At 32.7% G+C, this 16,603-nt stretch overlaps 2 protein-coding genes across 3 annotated transcripts; one reads left to right on the top strand and one right to left on the bottom strand.

Moving 5' to 3' along the window:
* Positions 1–1,837: 1,837 nt before the first annotated feature.
* On the top strand, positions 1,838–3,096 carry LOC142628379 (wall-associated receptor kinase-like 20). Its single transcript, XM_075802491.1, has 2 exons — positions 1,838–2,498; positions 3,023–3,096. The coding sequence occupies exons 1-2, from the start codon at positions 1,838–1,840 to the stop codon at positions 3,094–3,096; spliced, it is 735 nt and encodes a 244-aa protein (XP_075658606.1).
* Positions 3,097–8,050: 4,954 nt separating this feature from the next.
* LOC142628349 (putative protein phosphatase 2C 5) lies at positions 8,051–11,913 on the bottom strand. Of its 2 annotated transcripts, none has more exons than XM_075802463.1 (8): positions 11,603–11,913; positions 10,566–10,829; positions 10,113–10,284; positions 9,799–10,016; positions 9,579–9,686; positions 9,366–9,491; positions 9,042–9,274; positions 8,051–8,605 (listed from the first exon to the last, which is right to left on the bottom strand). In XM_075802463.1, the coding sequence occupies exons 2-8, from the start codon at positions 10,773–10,775 to the stop codon at positions 8,386–8,388; spliced, it is 1,287 nt and encodes a 428-aa protein (XP_075658578.1). In that variant the 5' UTR covers positions 10,776–10,829; positions 11,603–11,913; the 3' UTR covers positions 8,051–8,385. The 2 variants fall into 2 exon arrangements, with proteins under 2 accessions (XP_075658578.1, XP_075658579.1); XM_075802464.1 differs by having other exon boundaries at positions 9,817–10,016; positions 11,603–11,910.
* Positions 11,914–16,603: the final 4,690 nt, after the last annotated feature.

A 16,603-nucleotide genomic window follows, 5' to 3' on the forward strand; every position in this document is an offset into this window, starting at 1 on the left:
TATATATATTTGGTACAACAGCAGCAGCCAATATCCAGCTCTATGAACTATTTCATAATAGAGAAATTTATAACAATGATGGCCACTAAAAAATGTTAGGCAATGGCCACTAAAAAATGTACCATTCTGCAAGCATTGCAGAACCCTCTTCAAACAACTCCTCCACAACCCCAACAGCAGAAAGCTTATTTGTTGATTTGTTTATAGAATTCTGAGCTTTCTTCCCAAAGAGTAAAGAGCGGAGCATATTATATGATGCAGACCACTTTAAGAAATGGGGGAGGCAACTAAAAACTCTATACAAAGAAAGTGGGATTAGGATCTCATATTCTCATGTTATCTTAAATCCCACTTTTTTTACATATGTCATTTGATAGCCATTGACTGTGGTGGGGACTGATTGGTCAACTTTCTTATTTCTCTTTCTTAGAGCACTTTCGTACTAGCTTATTCATCCTCTTTCATAAATTTTGGTCAAGACTTTTATAAGGTGGGATTTCATTTGATATCCTGTCCCAATCATATTTCTGTTTCAAGTTTCATAAGGGGTTGAAATAGAAATCATGGTCCATTTTGTGGTGACCTTAAAGATGTTGGACACCATTTTTTTGACCTTGTTGATTCTGTGACACTTCGTGTTGGCCCAAATATTAAGACTTTTTTTTTAACATGTAAAGGATTGTTCTTACTTTAAACATCTCCTTTCTTTTTCCATAATCATGTCTGTCTACTTATCATTGGCTCTAGTTAAATGACAGGTAGAGCACATCTAGTTTTGTATTCACCGACTCTACTCATCATGGTTGTATGCGCTAGTATAAAATTGTTGGCCAATATAGTGCAAGTAATGTTTTATTTTTTTCTATGATGAATAAATTCAATTATATGATTTATTGACCAATGTAAACACATGATTAAATTTAATTAAGAACTTAAGATACAATACATAAGGGACTGTGCGTAAGTGAGTAGAACAGCTAACTTGTTTGCTTCAAACGTCACGTTGAACTTGGTAATTATTTTATGATCTCTATGAGTGGGGGAGTTATATATTCAATGCAGCTATTTGGTCTCTCCAATAAAAGCTGATGGAGGGGCACACTTCTTACTACTCATAGGATAGGTGGTAATTAATGTACTTCCTTTTGGTTTCTAGATTTATGGGTTTCAATGGCGTCCTATTTGATATTTTTATATTTTAATGGTCCCCCAAAGGTTTACGTAGGAATGAGGTTTGTGAATTTCTACATACATACATACATACATACATACATACATATATATATATATATATATATATATATATATAACGAATATGAACTGGTACTATAGATATAAAAACGAATAAGAACAAACTATAGATTAGATGTAAAGAAAAAGTGAATGAGTGATTATGGAATGAGTGAGAGAGAACTACAAACACAATACATAAGAAGCAAAGTTTAGGCATTTAATTTTTAAGGAGCAAGTTGAAAGTCATTTGCTGACTCTTGTTTTGGGTAATTTTGTAAAATCAATGAAAATAGGATTCTTTTTCTTTTTCTTTTTTTTGTTGTTAGATTGTGTTGAAGAAAATATTATTTGGTAGAAAGCAATAAATAAGGAGAGAGAGAAAAAGAGAGAGAGAATACGAGTATTAATTAGGTAATAAGGTAGAAAACAATAGCATTTAATGGTGTTTTTTAACTGTTACATTTCTTAGAAATCTATTGTGTAAAAATGTGTATGTTTATAAGAGTTACACCATGTGTAACTTGAACCCATCTAATATATATACACACACACTTTCCTCTTTGAACTTCTTGCTTCCCCTAAGTGTTTTCCCTATAGTCTAACAATGGACACTTTAGTGAGGGTAGTTATGATGTTTCTTTTTCTCATTTTAGTAACCCATGTGTCAGAAGCATACAATACTTGCCCTAAATGTGGCAGCATTGATGTTCCATACCCTCTTAGCACTGATGACAACTGCGGAGACCCTAGGTATAAAGTCTATTGCAACAATGGCATTCTTGAGTTCTTGTCAACTAGAGGGTTTTACTACAAGATCCTCAGTATTAATCAAAGTGCTTATAAGCTCATTATAAGCCCACCCCCAATACAGAAAGGCACATGTTATTCTTCTGATTTCAGTTCAGAAGGTTTAAAGCTTGATGAGAACTTGCCCTTCAATATATCAACTCATAACACTGTCATGTTGTTTAATTGCACTGAACCCCTTTACTACTGGGCTCTGAATAGTTCTTCAACCAGCTTTTGTAGGCAGTTTGAGAACAATGTGGAGGAGGGAATAATTGGGTGTAAGAATACCCTTTGCTGCCACTACTTGAAAGATTCTCCCTTTACTTCACACATGATTAGGATCAGGGCTATAGGGTGCACTGCTTATCCTTCAATGGTGAATATGAAGCCCGGATCTTCCTTTGATTCATGGACCAACGGTATTGAGCTGCAATGGGTGCCCCCCCAACTGAGTTTGGCCCTAAGGCCACCAAAAGGTATGCTGTGCATCTAACATGTATCCTCTCTTTTACAAACATGTGGAGTATTCACAGGATAAAACTCATATATTATGAGAAAGATTATGTATATGTGTGATGTACAAAATAAATATTGATTGTAGCTCATATCAAAAAATAAGGTTAGAACTATATATATATTTGAGAAGAAGCTTGTTGGTATTTTAATTCTATGATTTTGTTGTCATAGTATTATAGTGGACCAGTGTTTTCTAGTTAGATTTTGTGCTTTATGATTGGTCACAAGCCACATAAAAGTGGAAAATATTGGGGAGCCAAAGCCTAGTATTAAGTTGGCTTTTGCAATTATGTAGTGTTTGATGTGTTACCGCTATTGTGTCTCAATCGCGTGGATTTGTTGCTTCTTTCCCCATGCTCTCTATAGAATGGGTCTTCTTGTTTGGCTTCTTTTTTTCTTTTTTTAAAGTTGGTAGTCAAATAATTACTATTTCCTTCACAACTTCTTGTGTACTTTTTAATTATAATATCACAATGTGCATTAGATGATCGATGTGCTGAATCACTTCCAACAATGCATGGGATTAATTCTCTAGGCTTTATCACTGTTATCATTTGACAGGGGCCAAAGGAATTGGATTTTTAACATCTTTGCACTGTTATATATTTGTATAAGAGAAAATCTTGTTATACACTTGCTATTACACATTTCATACATACTTCATTTGAAATTATGTTTTAAAACACGATTTTAGTTAAAATGATGAAATCGTGTTTTGAAAAAAAAAATCACAATTTTAACTAAAATCATGTTTTGAAAACACTATTTTAACCCATATGGCAATGTTTATGAGAGTTTGCAATAATGATTTTTTCAATTTCAACTAAAATTGTGTTTTTCAAAAACAATTTCAGTTCACGTTATAGTGTGTATACGATGAGCATACAAAAATAAGTGTGCGATAACTATTACCCTTTGTAGAACTATAGTTTTGGTTTGCTACTTTTGTCATGGGCATGGTTTCAATTTTAACAATCAACCGTCAAAATAAAATCAATTTAATAGGGCAAATTTCCATTGAGCTGGCAAGAAATTTGGTTTCATGTGAAAACATTTTACTAAGGTTATGCAGCAAAGATAAATATACAAATAAATAAATAATGAACAAATTTGATTGCTTTCAAGAGCGAAATATTTCCCTTCATTTTCCCACTAATGTTATGTGGCGTTACTAAGTGTATGTTTGGATAGCAGCCACGTCCAACGTTTTTTGTGGGTCCAGTGCACTGTTCACAGGATCCGTAAGTACTTTTTTTTTCTTTCAGAAAAACAACTTCAAAACTAGGTCCCACAGCACTATTTACACATTTAAAAATTATTTTGCTACAGTGTTTTCAATTTTCAACAATAAGCGGTATTTAAACAAATCCTAAATGGATTCTAAAGTTTACAAATAAATTGCAAAAAAAATTCCATGTCAACAAAATATGTAATGAATTATTGCTTAATGGAGCAATTTTCAAGTTAAACATTAGGTAAAGTGTTTTCCCTCTAAATTACTTTCCATTCTCTCAAGAGTGCTGTGTGTACTTTTGTTTACTGGAATTCTAATCTCCAGACGTTTTAAGTAAACTTTTTGTTAGAAAATACAGTCCTTATAATAAATAATATTCAGTAATAAAGAGGAAGTTATATTGCATTTATCAAACTCAAAAATTTATTCAACCGCGGCAAGTTATGATTAACTTTTCATAAGTATATTGAATAGTTACAGCTAAACCATTTGCATGAGAGAGAGAGAGGGAGAGAGAGAGATGATGCTAATATAGTTTCTTTTTGGTAGTTTACAAAAATATGAGGCCCAATATTGCAAATTTCCTGTCCAAATGTTCCTGGGCCCACTATTCTTATTTTTATCTACCTCTCCATATGGCCAATGCTCACATGAGAAGCCTATTTGAAAATTTGGGGAGATGTGGTTTGGAAGGCAAAAGAGAGATTTTCTTCATGCATCCTTGGGGTCAAGGAAATAAGCTATAAATGGGCTTGGAACATTTGCAAGACTCATGAGCCCATTGGTGATGCAAGTGCAAGCCAAGTACATGGTGAAGTTGGCTTAATTCTATTGTAACACCCATGAATTTCAGCAAGAATACGAAACACCCTAATGCTTGCCCATCACTATTAATGCTTACTTAACACAATCCCTTGAATATAGTAGCTTCATAGGGTGCCAATCATTTTAGGGAAACAAACTAAGAAGGATTTGGCTGACCAATTTACCCAAATTGACATTAATCCATATTGTTTCAATGTCTCATCAAACCCACTACTCAAGGTTGCAACACCCTTAAAAATCCAGGAATTAAAAACAATCTTACTTCTTGAAAGATGATTTTTGACATTTTTTGTACTTCTATAAAGGCATAGCAAATGGAAGCATTAACTCAAGATTTCACTTATCAAATATATTGCATTTACTCTCTCTCTCTCTCCCACTAAAATTATCCTCTTCTCTCTCTCTCTCCCACTAAAATTATCCTCTTCATGGTCTATTAAAGCAAATCATAGTTGTTAGTGGGTTATGGGATTAACTTCATCGTTTGTGAGCTTATTGTGGCTTCCAAGATATGTCATTAGCTTTTATCATTGTGAGTGTTGATGCGAGTAGCAAGCTTGGCTCTCCAGTTTAAGCCTAGGTCAATAAACTAAGTCCATCTAAACACAACACATGTAGAGGTGATAAAATGACCTTAAAACTTATAATATGTGTCCATTTATTTTATAGGAACAGTAGGAACCTCTAGAATTTTGGACGCTGTTGAGATAGAACATCAAAGCCAACAATTCTATGTGACTTTTATCCTCAAGTGATCATAATGTCAATTTTACAAAGCATCCTCACCTAGTCAATCATGTCCAAAAAAAAAAAAAAAAATGTTATTATACTCCATGTAATATTTAAGCTATTGAACACTTGTAACCAAATAATAATTATCTCATGTATTTTGTAGGTATGTAATCTCTTTCATAATATGTGAATCACACATTGTGTGTAATCCATATATTTGTAAAAGACATAATGCATATATCAGATGCATAAGATACTTTCTCCCTGACCATGATTATACATTTTTATCCTTTTATATAAGAAGTAATGATAATAGGTCGGTTTGAGGTAAGTCTAGACAGGTCTCCACAGTTCAGATGTTAATTGCCATCGCCATAGACAGTCACTTTCAAAAACCCTCCTTGTCCATTGGCTGCAATTGTCAATAACCCCAACAATTCTGAATTCCTCAGGAACTAGAGGAGCTGCCCCATCAGTGTACTTCCTTACAAATGTGATTACGGAGTAGTCTGGCTATTACTAAGACTGGGCCCAGGCCTTTTAGTTTTTGGAACAGATATCCTTATCGATAGGAATCTGTGAGTGCATGACCTCAGGTAATTGCATAACAGGCTTTATGGGCCAGTCTAGTACTTTGACATTTTCACAATTTGAGAATTGTGCTACACTTTGAATGGCAATGAGGATTGAGGAGGACCTTAATGATGTCTCTCATTTTTCCCCTTGCAGATGTTAAAATAAATTGATTTTTTTTTTTTTTTTGTCTTTCCATATCTTTACAAAGGGCATAGATAAAATAAAATGACAGAATAAATGCAAGTGATTGATCCAAATTGGGATCCAGTGCAATATCATGCAATAGTTAGAGATATTGCACCATGCAATACTGCTAACAGAGATTAGATTACAATCTTTTACTCAAAAAAAAAAATGAAAAGAAGAAGATAAAGACAAAGAAAACATGAAGGCCTTAACGGGAGATTTGGAAGTAGTGAACGTGGGCATATGGGGACTGCTTTAAATTGAAGCTATTCAATTTGAATAGCATAAGAGAATAAGGGCTGTTTGGTTTAGAGGAGTTTTGATTTATATGATCCAAAACTCATAACTGAGTTATCAAAATACATGAGACTCACACATTTTTTTGTTTGGCTTAACTTTCAACTCTTGTTTCTATCACTCAATTCTCTGATTTTTGAGTGATGAGTTATGGAATCTAAAAAAACATTTTAGGTATTTTCAGTTTTCAAAATTTAGTTTTCAATAGTATTTTTGTAATTAAACCCAAGTTTGAGCCGCAATGTTTGACTTTGGGATTTTTTTTTTTTTTTTTGAAACAAAGCCCAGCCACATGCCCAGCCGCATATCTTGACTTTTTTGGTTTTTTTTTTTATTTTAAAAAACAAAGTAACAGTAGAATTGAGTAATGAGTGACAAACTAGTAGAGTTTGAAAAATTGAGGTATTTTAAGGGGTGAGTGATGAGAATTGAATGATGACAAATTACAATCCAAACGGGCCCTAAGTTTTTCTAAAAGATATTAAATTCTTTAAGAATGTGTAAGCCTCATATTTTACCCCTCCAATCTCAACATGTCATATCATTTTATCACATATTTAAGAATAAAAATAAGCACAACCAAACACAATTAATTCTATTACCCATGTATAAATCCAATCAAATTGAGAGTTTATTAAGATGTGTTATTAGGTGTAGTAGAATGTATTGAAATTTAAGTAAAATATTATTGTAACAATCTGTTATTAAATGATGTAAAATATAAGCACCTCATCCATACCAAATTTGAACTCATTTTTCCTCGTTAATTAATGTTATGTGTGAGGGAAATTTGGGACAGTTAAAAGACAAGCGCAAACAGTAAAATCCTATTATTAGCAGTATATATAAATATAGGATGTACATTGTATTCCAATAAAATGGGACCCACACAAATTTTTTGAGTGATGAGTTATGAAATCTAAAAAAACATTTTAAATGTTTTCAGTTTTCAAAATTCAGTTTTCAATGGTATTTTTGTAATTAAACCCAAGTTTGAGCCGCAATGTTTGACTTTGGAGTTTTTGTTTTTTTTTTTAAATGAAATAACAGCAGAATTGAGTAATGAGTACCAAACGGGTAGAGTTTGAAAAATTGAGGTATTTTAAGAGATGGGTAATGAAAATTGAATGATGGCAAATTACAATCCAAACGGGCCCTAAGTTTTTCTAAAATATATTAAATTCTTTAAGAATGTGTAAGCCTCATATTTTACCCTTCCAATCTCAACATGTCGTATCATCTTATCCCATATTTAAGAATAAAAATAAGCACAACCAAACCCAATCAATTCTATTACCCATGTATAAATCCAATCAAATTGGGAGTTTATTAAAATGTGTTATTAAGTGTAGTAGAATGTATTGAAATTTAAGTAAAATATTATTGTAACAATCTTTTATTAAATGATGTAAAATATAGGCACCTCATCCTTACCAAATTTGAACTCCTTTTAAAATCAAGAATTTTGAAAATTTAGTATATATGACTTATTTTTCCTCATTAATTAATGTTGTGTGTGTGAGGGAAATTTGGGACAGTTAAAAAGACAAGCGCAAACAGTAAAATCCTATTATTAGCAGTATATATAAATATAGGATGCACATTGCATTCCAATAAAATGACATTCAGAAAGCAAATAAAAAGTAAAAACACATCTTGCCATGACTTCCAACTACAAGCAGGAAAAACTGCTGAAACATAGCTTATCATTACGGAATCTTCGTTTTTACTTACAAATTCAAGCTGTTAGCAATCAAACTATCACAAACATATCTAGTAGGTACCATGTTTGTCCTCTGTAAGTCAGTCCAACAGTTGAGCACAAACAGAAATGCCACAAACTTTCAACAATCTCCAAAACACCTACTCTCTGTATTTCTACCTCATTTCTTACACACATCTATAACGACAATTTCCGACCAGGAAAACCAAACATGCTCACACTGCCAGAGAAAAAAAAATATATCAATATATTTACTAATTTACCAGACAAATTACTATGAGATCACTGTGGGTATGCCCGCCCTTTTTCCTTCCATGGCATCTTTCTTCTTCCGACAGTTAGCACAAAGGAAGGGGCCTTCCCATGGTTTCGATGCTGGAGAGAAGAAAGGCCCTGAATTTACTGATAATCCATCAGCAGGGGCTTGATCAACTTGGCAGACTGCACACCGGAAAAGCCCAGAAGTTGCGTTCGAAGGAAAATCCTTACCCAGCCTGCATTTTCATTCAGAAGAAGATGAACTAAGGACTACAACCGGAATGAGAAAACTGAAGAACCCCCTAATTAACTCTTTTAAACAAGAAGCCACATCATTAAAGTAAAAGATAGAATAATCGGGCAGAAATAATTTGGCCTAGATTTGGCAAACAATGTCTATTAAGTAATGTGCTAAATGCACATTATGGGAGAAAATTTACATGTGGCCATCTATTCAACAAATTTTTATTATCACGGGGATATACTTGTGGGATCCACCCCTCTGCAAGTGGGATGTTAGATATCCTGGTGATACCAGATTCAAAGAAAACTAATATTTGGAACAGGAGTAGCAAATATCCTGCTCTATGAACTATTTCATAATAGCGAAATTTATAACAATGATGGTAACATAGCCAAAGAATGTTAGGCAAGGGCCACTAAAAAATGTACCTTTCTGCCAGCATTGCAGAACCCTCTTCAAACAACTCCTCCACAACCCCAACAGCAGAAAGCTTATTTGTTGATTTGTTCATAAAATTCTGAGATTTCTTCCCAAAGAGAAGAGAACGGAGCATGTTCTGTTTCTTCCTTGGCGTTGGTGGTAAAACAGGCTGGTCACAGGGGATGATATCAACAACAAGGCAGGTTGTATCATCCTTCAGGCCCCTTGACCTTAGAGCTTCCTAAGAAATGGAACAAACAAGTGTTAAGCCACACAGGTAAAACTTAAGTATCATCTTGGACTTAAAAGAAGAATGCCAGTCTAGACATCACCTTCACAACCAGCTTTGCAGCAAGCTCTGCAGGTAAACCCCGACAAGACTTGGCAGCCATATCAGAAGATAAAGCATCCCAGATACCATCAGAAGCAATTATAAGTCTTCCTCCAGCATTTGAAATCTAAACAACCAGAATGAGGTTTCTCAACTTCAGAATACATGAACAAAAATGCAAACAGAACCATCATCAATAAGACAATAAACTCACCTTCACTTGCTTAACATGTGGTATTGGCACAATGAATTCTCCGACATCTGTGTCACCAATAGACCTAGAAAGGCATAATCCACCAGGCCAGCATCGAAGGGGGCCAACCTATGAGCCATATACAGATGGGAACTAATAAGATACTAGAAATGGTATATAATGCATGGAAGCTTCTAGTTTCTTTTGAGTAGCATAGTGACCAAAAATAATCAAAGTAAACCTCATTTCCACCATATACATTGAGTCTTCCTACTTCACCCCCACTGGCAGTGACACGCTCTCTCTCTTCTACATTCTCCTCCAGCCTGTGATCAACGGTCAAGAGAGAAACCACACCCCCTTGGGTGTCCAATATGCATCGTGAATCCCCCACAGATGCAACAGTTATAGTCCAATCATCAATCACAACAAATGTCACTGTTGTCCCAGAAGTCTCTCCTGTCATTAACAACCAAATGTAAAATATAAGTACACAAAAGAAAATGCCAATAACGAAGAACACATAAACATAACAAAAAACTCCCCAGTGCTTACCTTTCTGCTGAAATTCTATGTCAGTTTTCACAAAACCTGCAACTAGTGCCCGAGGAAGGGCCTGAAGCCACTCTTCCCTACTGCTTTCTTGAGGAATTGCACTCAAAACATTATCCAATAAGTTCTCCTTTGCAAAGATTGCAGCTGATATACCATTATGTCCATCAAAAATCTGCCAAGAAGAATCCAGTGCGTATTATATCCATTAGGGGGATTATATTGACGCTCCATTTGGTCGCTGAGAAAAGGATGGAAAAGATAAGAAACCAAACTTTGAATGATAAATTTCCCACAGTTGAGACCACTGAAAACCAAGACTTCTATTCAACAGCACCTAATTCAGCTTCTAAGTTGGCTTTACATGTTATTTTTTTTCTCAGCAACCAAATGAAGGGTATTTAATTATTTCGCAAAGCAGTTGATGAGTTAGTATACATGGGAAGGAAATAATACCGCAAAAACAGAAAATGATGTCGACGGATTTCCTGGAACCCGCAAGCAATCGGGTTTTATCAGGAAATAATCCTCCCCTTTCTTAGCCAAAGCAGCCTGTCCATACTTCAAGAAAGGCTTCTCAAGCTTCTCATTCCTAAGCTCTCGACCAATCAGAGTCCCAAGCGGAACAAGAGGAGGCCTCATCCTTGACACTTCCGCCCGGCTCATCTTACTCTCATCTTAATCTAAATTTCGACATTTCCAAGAACCAAATGCCAAAACCTTAATAACCCAAAATAACCATTTAGATTCTCTTCATAACACTTCTACAATTAGATCACAAACACATAAAAATAAAAATAAAAATAAAAACCTTGCACATACAAAGCCTAATCACCCAAAACAACCATTTACATTCTCTCCTAACAACTTCACCACTTAAATCATAAACATCTTAAAACAAAAACAAAAAATTGCACATGCAATGCAATCCTATAAATGTTTCAAAACCTAAAACTTCCACACATCCCTTAGTTACACTACCATATTCTTCATTACCCATCAAATAAAACACTACAACTAAACCAATTAATCAAAATTCCCCCCACATAATTTCAAAATCCCAACCAAAATCACCCAAACTACCACTTCACTAATCAGCAAAACACATTACATTTCAAAGTAAAAACAGAGACCCAAAAACCCCAAATTACTCAAAACCAAGAATCACTAAAAGCTACCAAAGTCAATGACATTTCCAACCTCCATTTCCTAAATACCAACCAATCACAATTTCAAACCCAAAACCCACATTTTTTTTTTACCCAAAAAAAAAACACCCACCAACTAATCTAAATACAAATCAATTGTACCATGCATAAACAGTAGAGCTAATGCACATAAAAACTCAGTAAAATCTGCAAATAAATAAACAAATAATACCACAATGTGCAAAAAAAAAGATTAAAACTTTTTATAATTAGCATAAATCTATAGCTAAATTTAGACCAAAATAGTTTTTTTTAAGGGGAAAAATAGTAAAAAAAAAAACGCACCGTTTAGGAGTAGATCGAAGAGAGAGAAAGGCACATTGAAGAAAGAGAGGTTTTGAAGCCAAAAAAAAAAAAAATGAAGAAAAATTTACACTCTACAAGAACACCTGCATTTGTGTGTTCTTTTGAAACAACTTCTTCGATCAAAAATGCTCTCTTCAAAAACCCTAAAAAGTTAGAGAGAGAAAGTTAGAGAGAAAGAGAGAGAGATATCTGTGTGATTTGATTGGGAGAGAAATCTAGAGCTACAGAGAGAGAGAGAGAGAGAGAGAGAGTGTGTGTGTCTGTATGTATTTGTTTGTGTAGTGTGTAGTGTTTCTGTGTGTTGTGTTTTTTTTTTTTAGAGAGAGAAAACGCGGAAAAGGCGTGATTTTTGTGAGGGTGGTGGGGGCAAAGACTCCTTTGATAATGACGTTCCTGTCCTTATTCCTACTCCTTTCTTAAAAAATTTGGGTGAAATTACGGAACTGTCCTTGGGTTTTGTGTGTTTTTGTTTTGCTTTTGACTTTTGACTCTTTTTTTTTTATTTTTAATTGTGGCTATTTATTCAAAAAAAAATTATTATTATTAAATTATCCTTCTATTTTGAAATTAGTACATTGAATTGTGATAGATCAAAATATTATTATTAAATTCTTCTCAAAAAAATTTATTATTAAATTATCCTTATATTTTGAAATTAGTATATAATTTTGAAATAAGTTAATTGAATTACGTTGTGTCATCGATGGTTTAAATTGAAAGTATATCTATTTATTTTAAAATGAATGAATTGAATTATGTAATATTATCAATAATTTAAATAGATAAAAAAAAATAATGATATACAATGTTTATTTAAAGGTTGATGAATTTAAAAATGTAATTCATTTATTTATTTTTAAATGGGTGTATGAGGTTTGAAGAATTTTATGATAGAGTTAGTTGTATATTAGACAATCGCGATATTACTCTATTTTGTCGTTTAAGTTGTGTGCTAGCGTGTGTGTGTCAATTTGTGTGGATGATAAAATTGCAGGGTTACGTGTTTTTATGGTATTGGTAGTCATGTGTTACTTAATTTGTTTTAGAAGTTTATCAAATATGAACGTTTGATCATAGGAATTTCATTTTGGTTTTTAGTCTTTTTTTTTTTTTTAATTAAAGGTCTACATCTTTTTGCGTATGATACCTTTCATTAAATAAAGAGCTATCGTCTTAGTTGACCCTATCATCCTAGTTTCGTGTTGTTTGATTTGATATTATTGAGTTATTTTATCGAATTAAGATATGATAGTAAGTAACTTGGAAGAATTTCAATTTCATTTAAAATATTTTAATTAAATGCCTTTTAGGTGTGATTTTCCTTTCGTTAAATAAAGAGGTAGAATAATTGGTTATAATTTAATCTTATCATCCAAATTTTTGTATTGTTTCAAAAAAAAGAAAGAAAGATGATTTGTGTGTAATCTCATGCAATCCAACTCATTCTTTGTTTAAATAAGAATTGCGTATTTGATTTTATATTAGTCACACTCCAATGATGCTACATATAACGTGCCTCTCACGATCTAGAACGGTTCTACATAATGAAAACCATGGCCCATTGAAATTGAGGTTTCATCTAATGTCAAAACTCTAGAATTCCAACTCCCTGAATCTATGATTATGATTGATAATTATGGGTTGGTAAAGTGGGTTTTGATTTTTTTTTTTTTTATTCATTCATTCATTTTTGTAATATAAAGTAGTATCTATCTTTGGGTTTCAGTCTAGAAAGGTAATTTTGTTGGGATATTGACTTATAAAAGAAACCTAATATGGTCCTCCACAGAGGATAAATAATCCCTCCATCTATATTCAATATTACACAACCAGAGCTGTGCGTTGGTTGGCAAAAATTTGGTGGATTAAGACAGCATATAGTTTTGGTGGATCAAGACAAAATAGATTGGTAATCTACCTAGACTATGTAAGCCAACTATGTATGTCTTTGTCTTTTTAATTCATTTTTTTAATATCAATCCAAAGTGAGAAAGAGAGAGGTGACAAATGGAGCAAATGAACCATGCAACCAGACCAATTTTGACATGTTCTCTGTTTTATTTCTGTGTCTTTCTCTGAAACTATTCTGCATCTTAATTAAGTCTTAACATATTTGAGAACTTTTAATCAAAAAAAATTATTTGAGTTCTTGGTTTTAAAAATAAAAATAAAAATAAAAATCTTTTATTTATTTTTTATTTGAAACAGGAATCTCTGATTAAATATGTATAATATGTAATATTTTAGGTATTATAAGAAAGCCCACTAAAAGTTCAGATGCAAAATTCATTTGGGTCAACTTCAATTTCATCATCATCAGGGTATATTTTTATTGAAAACTGAAATGAGAACCCGGAAAAAAAAAAGGAAAAAAAAAAAAAAAAAGAAGAAGAAGAAGAAGAAAGAATCTAATTTGTGACTACATCTCAAGTCTCAACGAACTCAAATAAATTTTTTTTTTTTCTTCTTTCTTTATTTTGAAACAAAAATCATTGATAAAATTTGTGCAACATGGATTATTTTAGGCATAATAAATCAGCTCACTAAAAGTTCAGTTGCAAAATATATTTGGGTCAACTTTAATATCATCATAATGGGGTATATTTCTATGGGAAAAAGGAGATTTAAAAAGAAAAATAATAATAACATATGTGTACCATGTATTAATTTAGGCATTATAAGCAATCCCACTAAAAGTTCAGATGCAAAATTCATTTGGGTCAACTTCAATTTCATCATCATCAGGGTATATTTCTATTGAAAACCGAAAAGGGAACCCAAAAAAAAGAAGAAGAAGCTAATTTGTGTCTGCATCTCAAGTCTCAACAAGCTCAAATAATTTTTTTTTTCCTTCTTTCTTTCTTTTGAAACAAAAATCATTGATTAAATTTGTGCAACATGGATTATTTTAGGCATTATTAGTCAGCTCACTAAAAGTTCAGTTGCAAATTTAATTTGGGTCAACTTTAATATCATCATAATGGGGTATAGTTCTATTAGGGGAAAAAAAAAAAAAAAAAGAGATTGTAAAAGAAAAGAAATGATGGAATCCACATTAGTTTGATTATAACTTACATGGAAAAAGCATGTACTGCAATTTGTATACTATCTTATTGAACAAATTGAGAATTCATCATGAAGTCAAAACAAGTAGTGGCAACAATATTGTATTTGTATGTTTTTGCTTGTCTTTAGTTTTTGATAAATGGTCTGCAATGATTACACAACAACTGCAACTTGCAGTCCTAAAACTCCAGTTCTTGCTTATACGTAGCACCATAATGGCACTTTTTACAAATAGTTTTAAATCTTTTTATTTTTCTTTCACACCCTAGGCAAATCCTATTTGATTCAAGTCACAACTCATAGTGAATTACTATAATGGGATATTATATTTTATTGAACATTGTTTAAACTTTATTTTGTTTGCATTTGAAATTTATATATATATATATATATGAAATTTATATATATATATATAGAGAGAGTGAGAGAGTTTATCAATCAATTATTAAATTATATTGGATTAATATGAAATTTATCATACATAAAAACAATGAAATTGTGTAATTCTATGGTATAACTTGATGTTATGCCTCTCTCTCTCTCTCTCTCTCTCTCTCTCTCTCTCTCTATATATATATATATATAGAAATATTTCCCAATATATATATTACATACTTTTTTTTAGGTTGAATTAAAAAAGGAGTTTCTAGTATGGATTCATCGAACTTATGCTACGTGATGACAATGAATAATATCACGTGCACCACACGATTTTTATTGAGTTATTGCTTTTTTTTTTTTGATGTTGGGATAAGCACTCCTACCATCAAACGAATCACACCCATGTGGATATTTTTCAAATTTTCCATTTCTTTTTTCTCTCTCTTCTTTCTTTTTTTTTTTTTTTTGGTAAGACTTACTAAGAGTTGTGGACATTCTCAAATAAAAGCTTTTGCTGACGTGGCCATGTGTATCTTGGGACCCACTTATCATTTTCGCCACTTGTTTGAAAGGGTCCGGACCCAACTGGAAAGGTCGTAGTTTGATGCCTCCACAAGTGGATGTAGTTTGCAAAACTTGCTAAAATCATCAACTAGTGTAGCTAACAATGCGTACTTTCGATGCCCATAATTGACACTTGTCCAAAAAGCAACCTAAAAGGCCTCAGCTCTCAAACTTGTGCTTATTGATGAGATATTCCTTATGATCTTTTGAGCTTTTAGTTGTCCCCATATATATATACCTTAACAACAACTTTAGAGACAACAAATCTTGCTTCTAACATGCTCTTAACATGAACTTTTTCTTTAATTTTTTTTATTGATCAACTCAGTTTAACTCAATTAAGCTTTAATCTCAAGTTTTTCTTTAAATAATCTATCCTCTTTAATCTTTGTATGCTCTTAACTTTTGCAACATGCATGTAAAGTGTTATTTGATATGCTAACACTTAAAAAGAAAAAAAGATCATCTATCTTAGAGATATCTTTGTGAAAATACTGGTACGATTCCAAACAACCCTTAGATGATGAAACCTAAAATTTATGGTGAAATTGTTTTAGGTGGTGAAACTTAGATGGTCCTACATTACTAATGAATCTTTAATTTAATATTCAATCCTCTATTTCAAAAGTGCCATTTAAACTAATGCGCAACAGCAATAATATGCATTAAAATTGGTTGCAATTAAGCACAGGCCAATTGAAGTCTCGTGGGATGGTTTTCAACGTGATAAAATTGTGCCCTATTCATTATTTGGAACTCTTAATTGTATGATATATTGGTTGCTTGGAGCTAGATGTCACATTATGGCCCTCCACATCAGCCCAATGGTGACTAAGTTTTCTTTCTGTGACTAGGCTAGAATTATCTTGGGCTCAAAATGGTCCATCATTGTTGTTATGACAAGTGATGGTCTACGTGCATGTAGAGCTGCACTGAAAGGAACTGAGTAAGTGTTTGCTATTAGTATTA

This window comes from Castanea sativa, chromosome 3, assembly GCF_040712315.1.
Source record: "Castanea sativa cultivar Marrone di Chiusa Pesio chromosome 3, ASM4071231v1".
NCBI lineage: Eukaryota > Viridiplantae > Streptophyta > Magnoliopsida > Fagales > Fagaceae > Castanea > Castanea sativa.

Bases quoted from the DNA above. Each gene is read 5' to 3' on its own strand.
- LOC142628349 (XM_075802463.1), bottom strand. From the start codon at position 10,775: ATGAGCCGGGCGGAAGTGTCAAGGATGAGGCCTCCTCTTGTTCCGCTT. The intron at 9,492-9,578 runs GTGAGTTTATTG...CTGGTTGTTTAG, and splicing joins CACATGTTAAGCAAGTGAAG to ATTTCAAATGCTGGAGGAAG. The intron at 9,275-9,365 runs GTGATGTCTAGA...TCCATTTCTTAG, and splicing joins CTGCAAAGCTGGTTGTGAAG to GAAGCTCTAAGGTCAAGGGG.
- LOC142628379 (XM_075802491.1), top strand. From the start codon at position 1,838: ATGGACACTTTAGTGAGGGTAGTTATGATGTTTCTTTTTCTCATTTTA. The intron at 2,499-3,022 runs GTATGCTGTGCA...AATGTGCATTAG, and splicing joins GGCCCTAAGGCCACCAAAAG to ATGATCGATGTGCTGAATCA.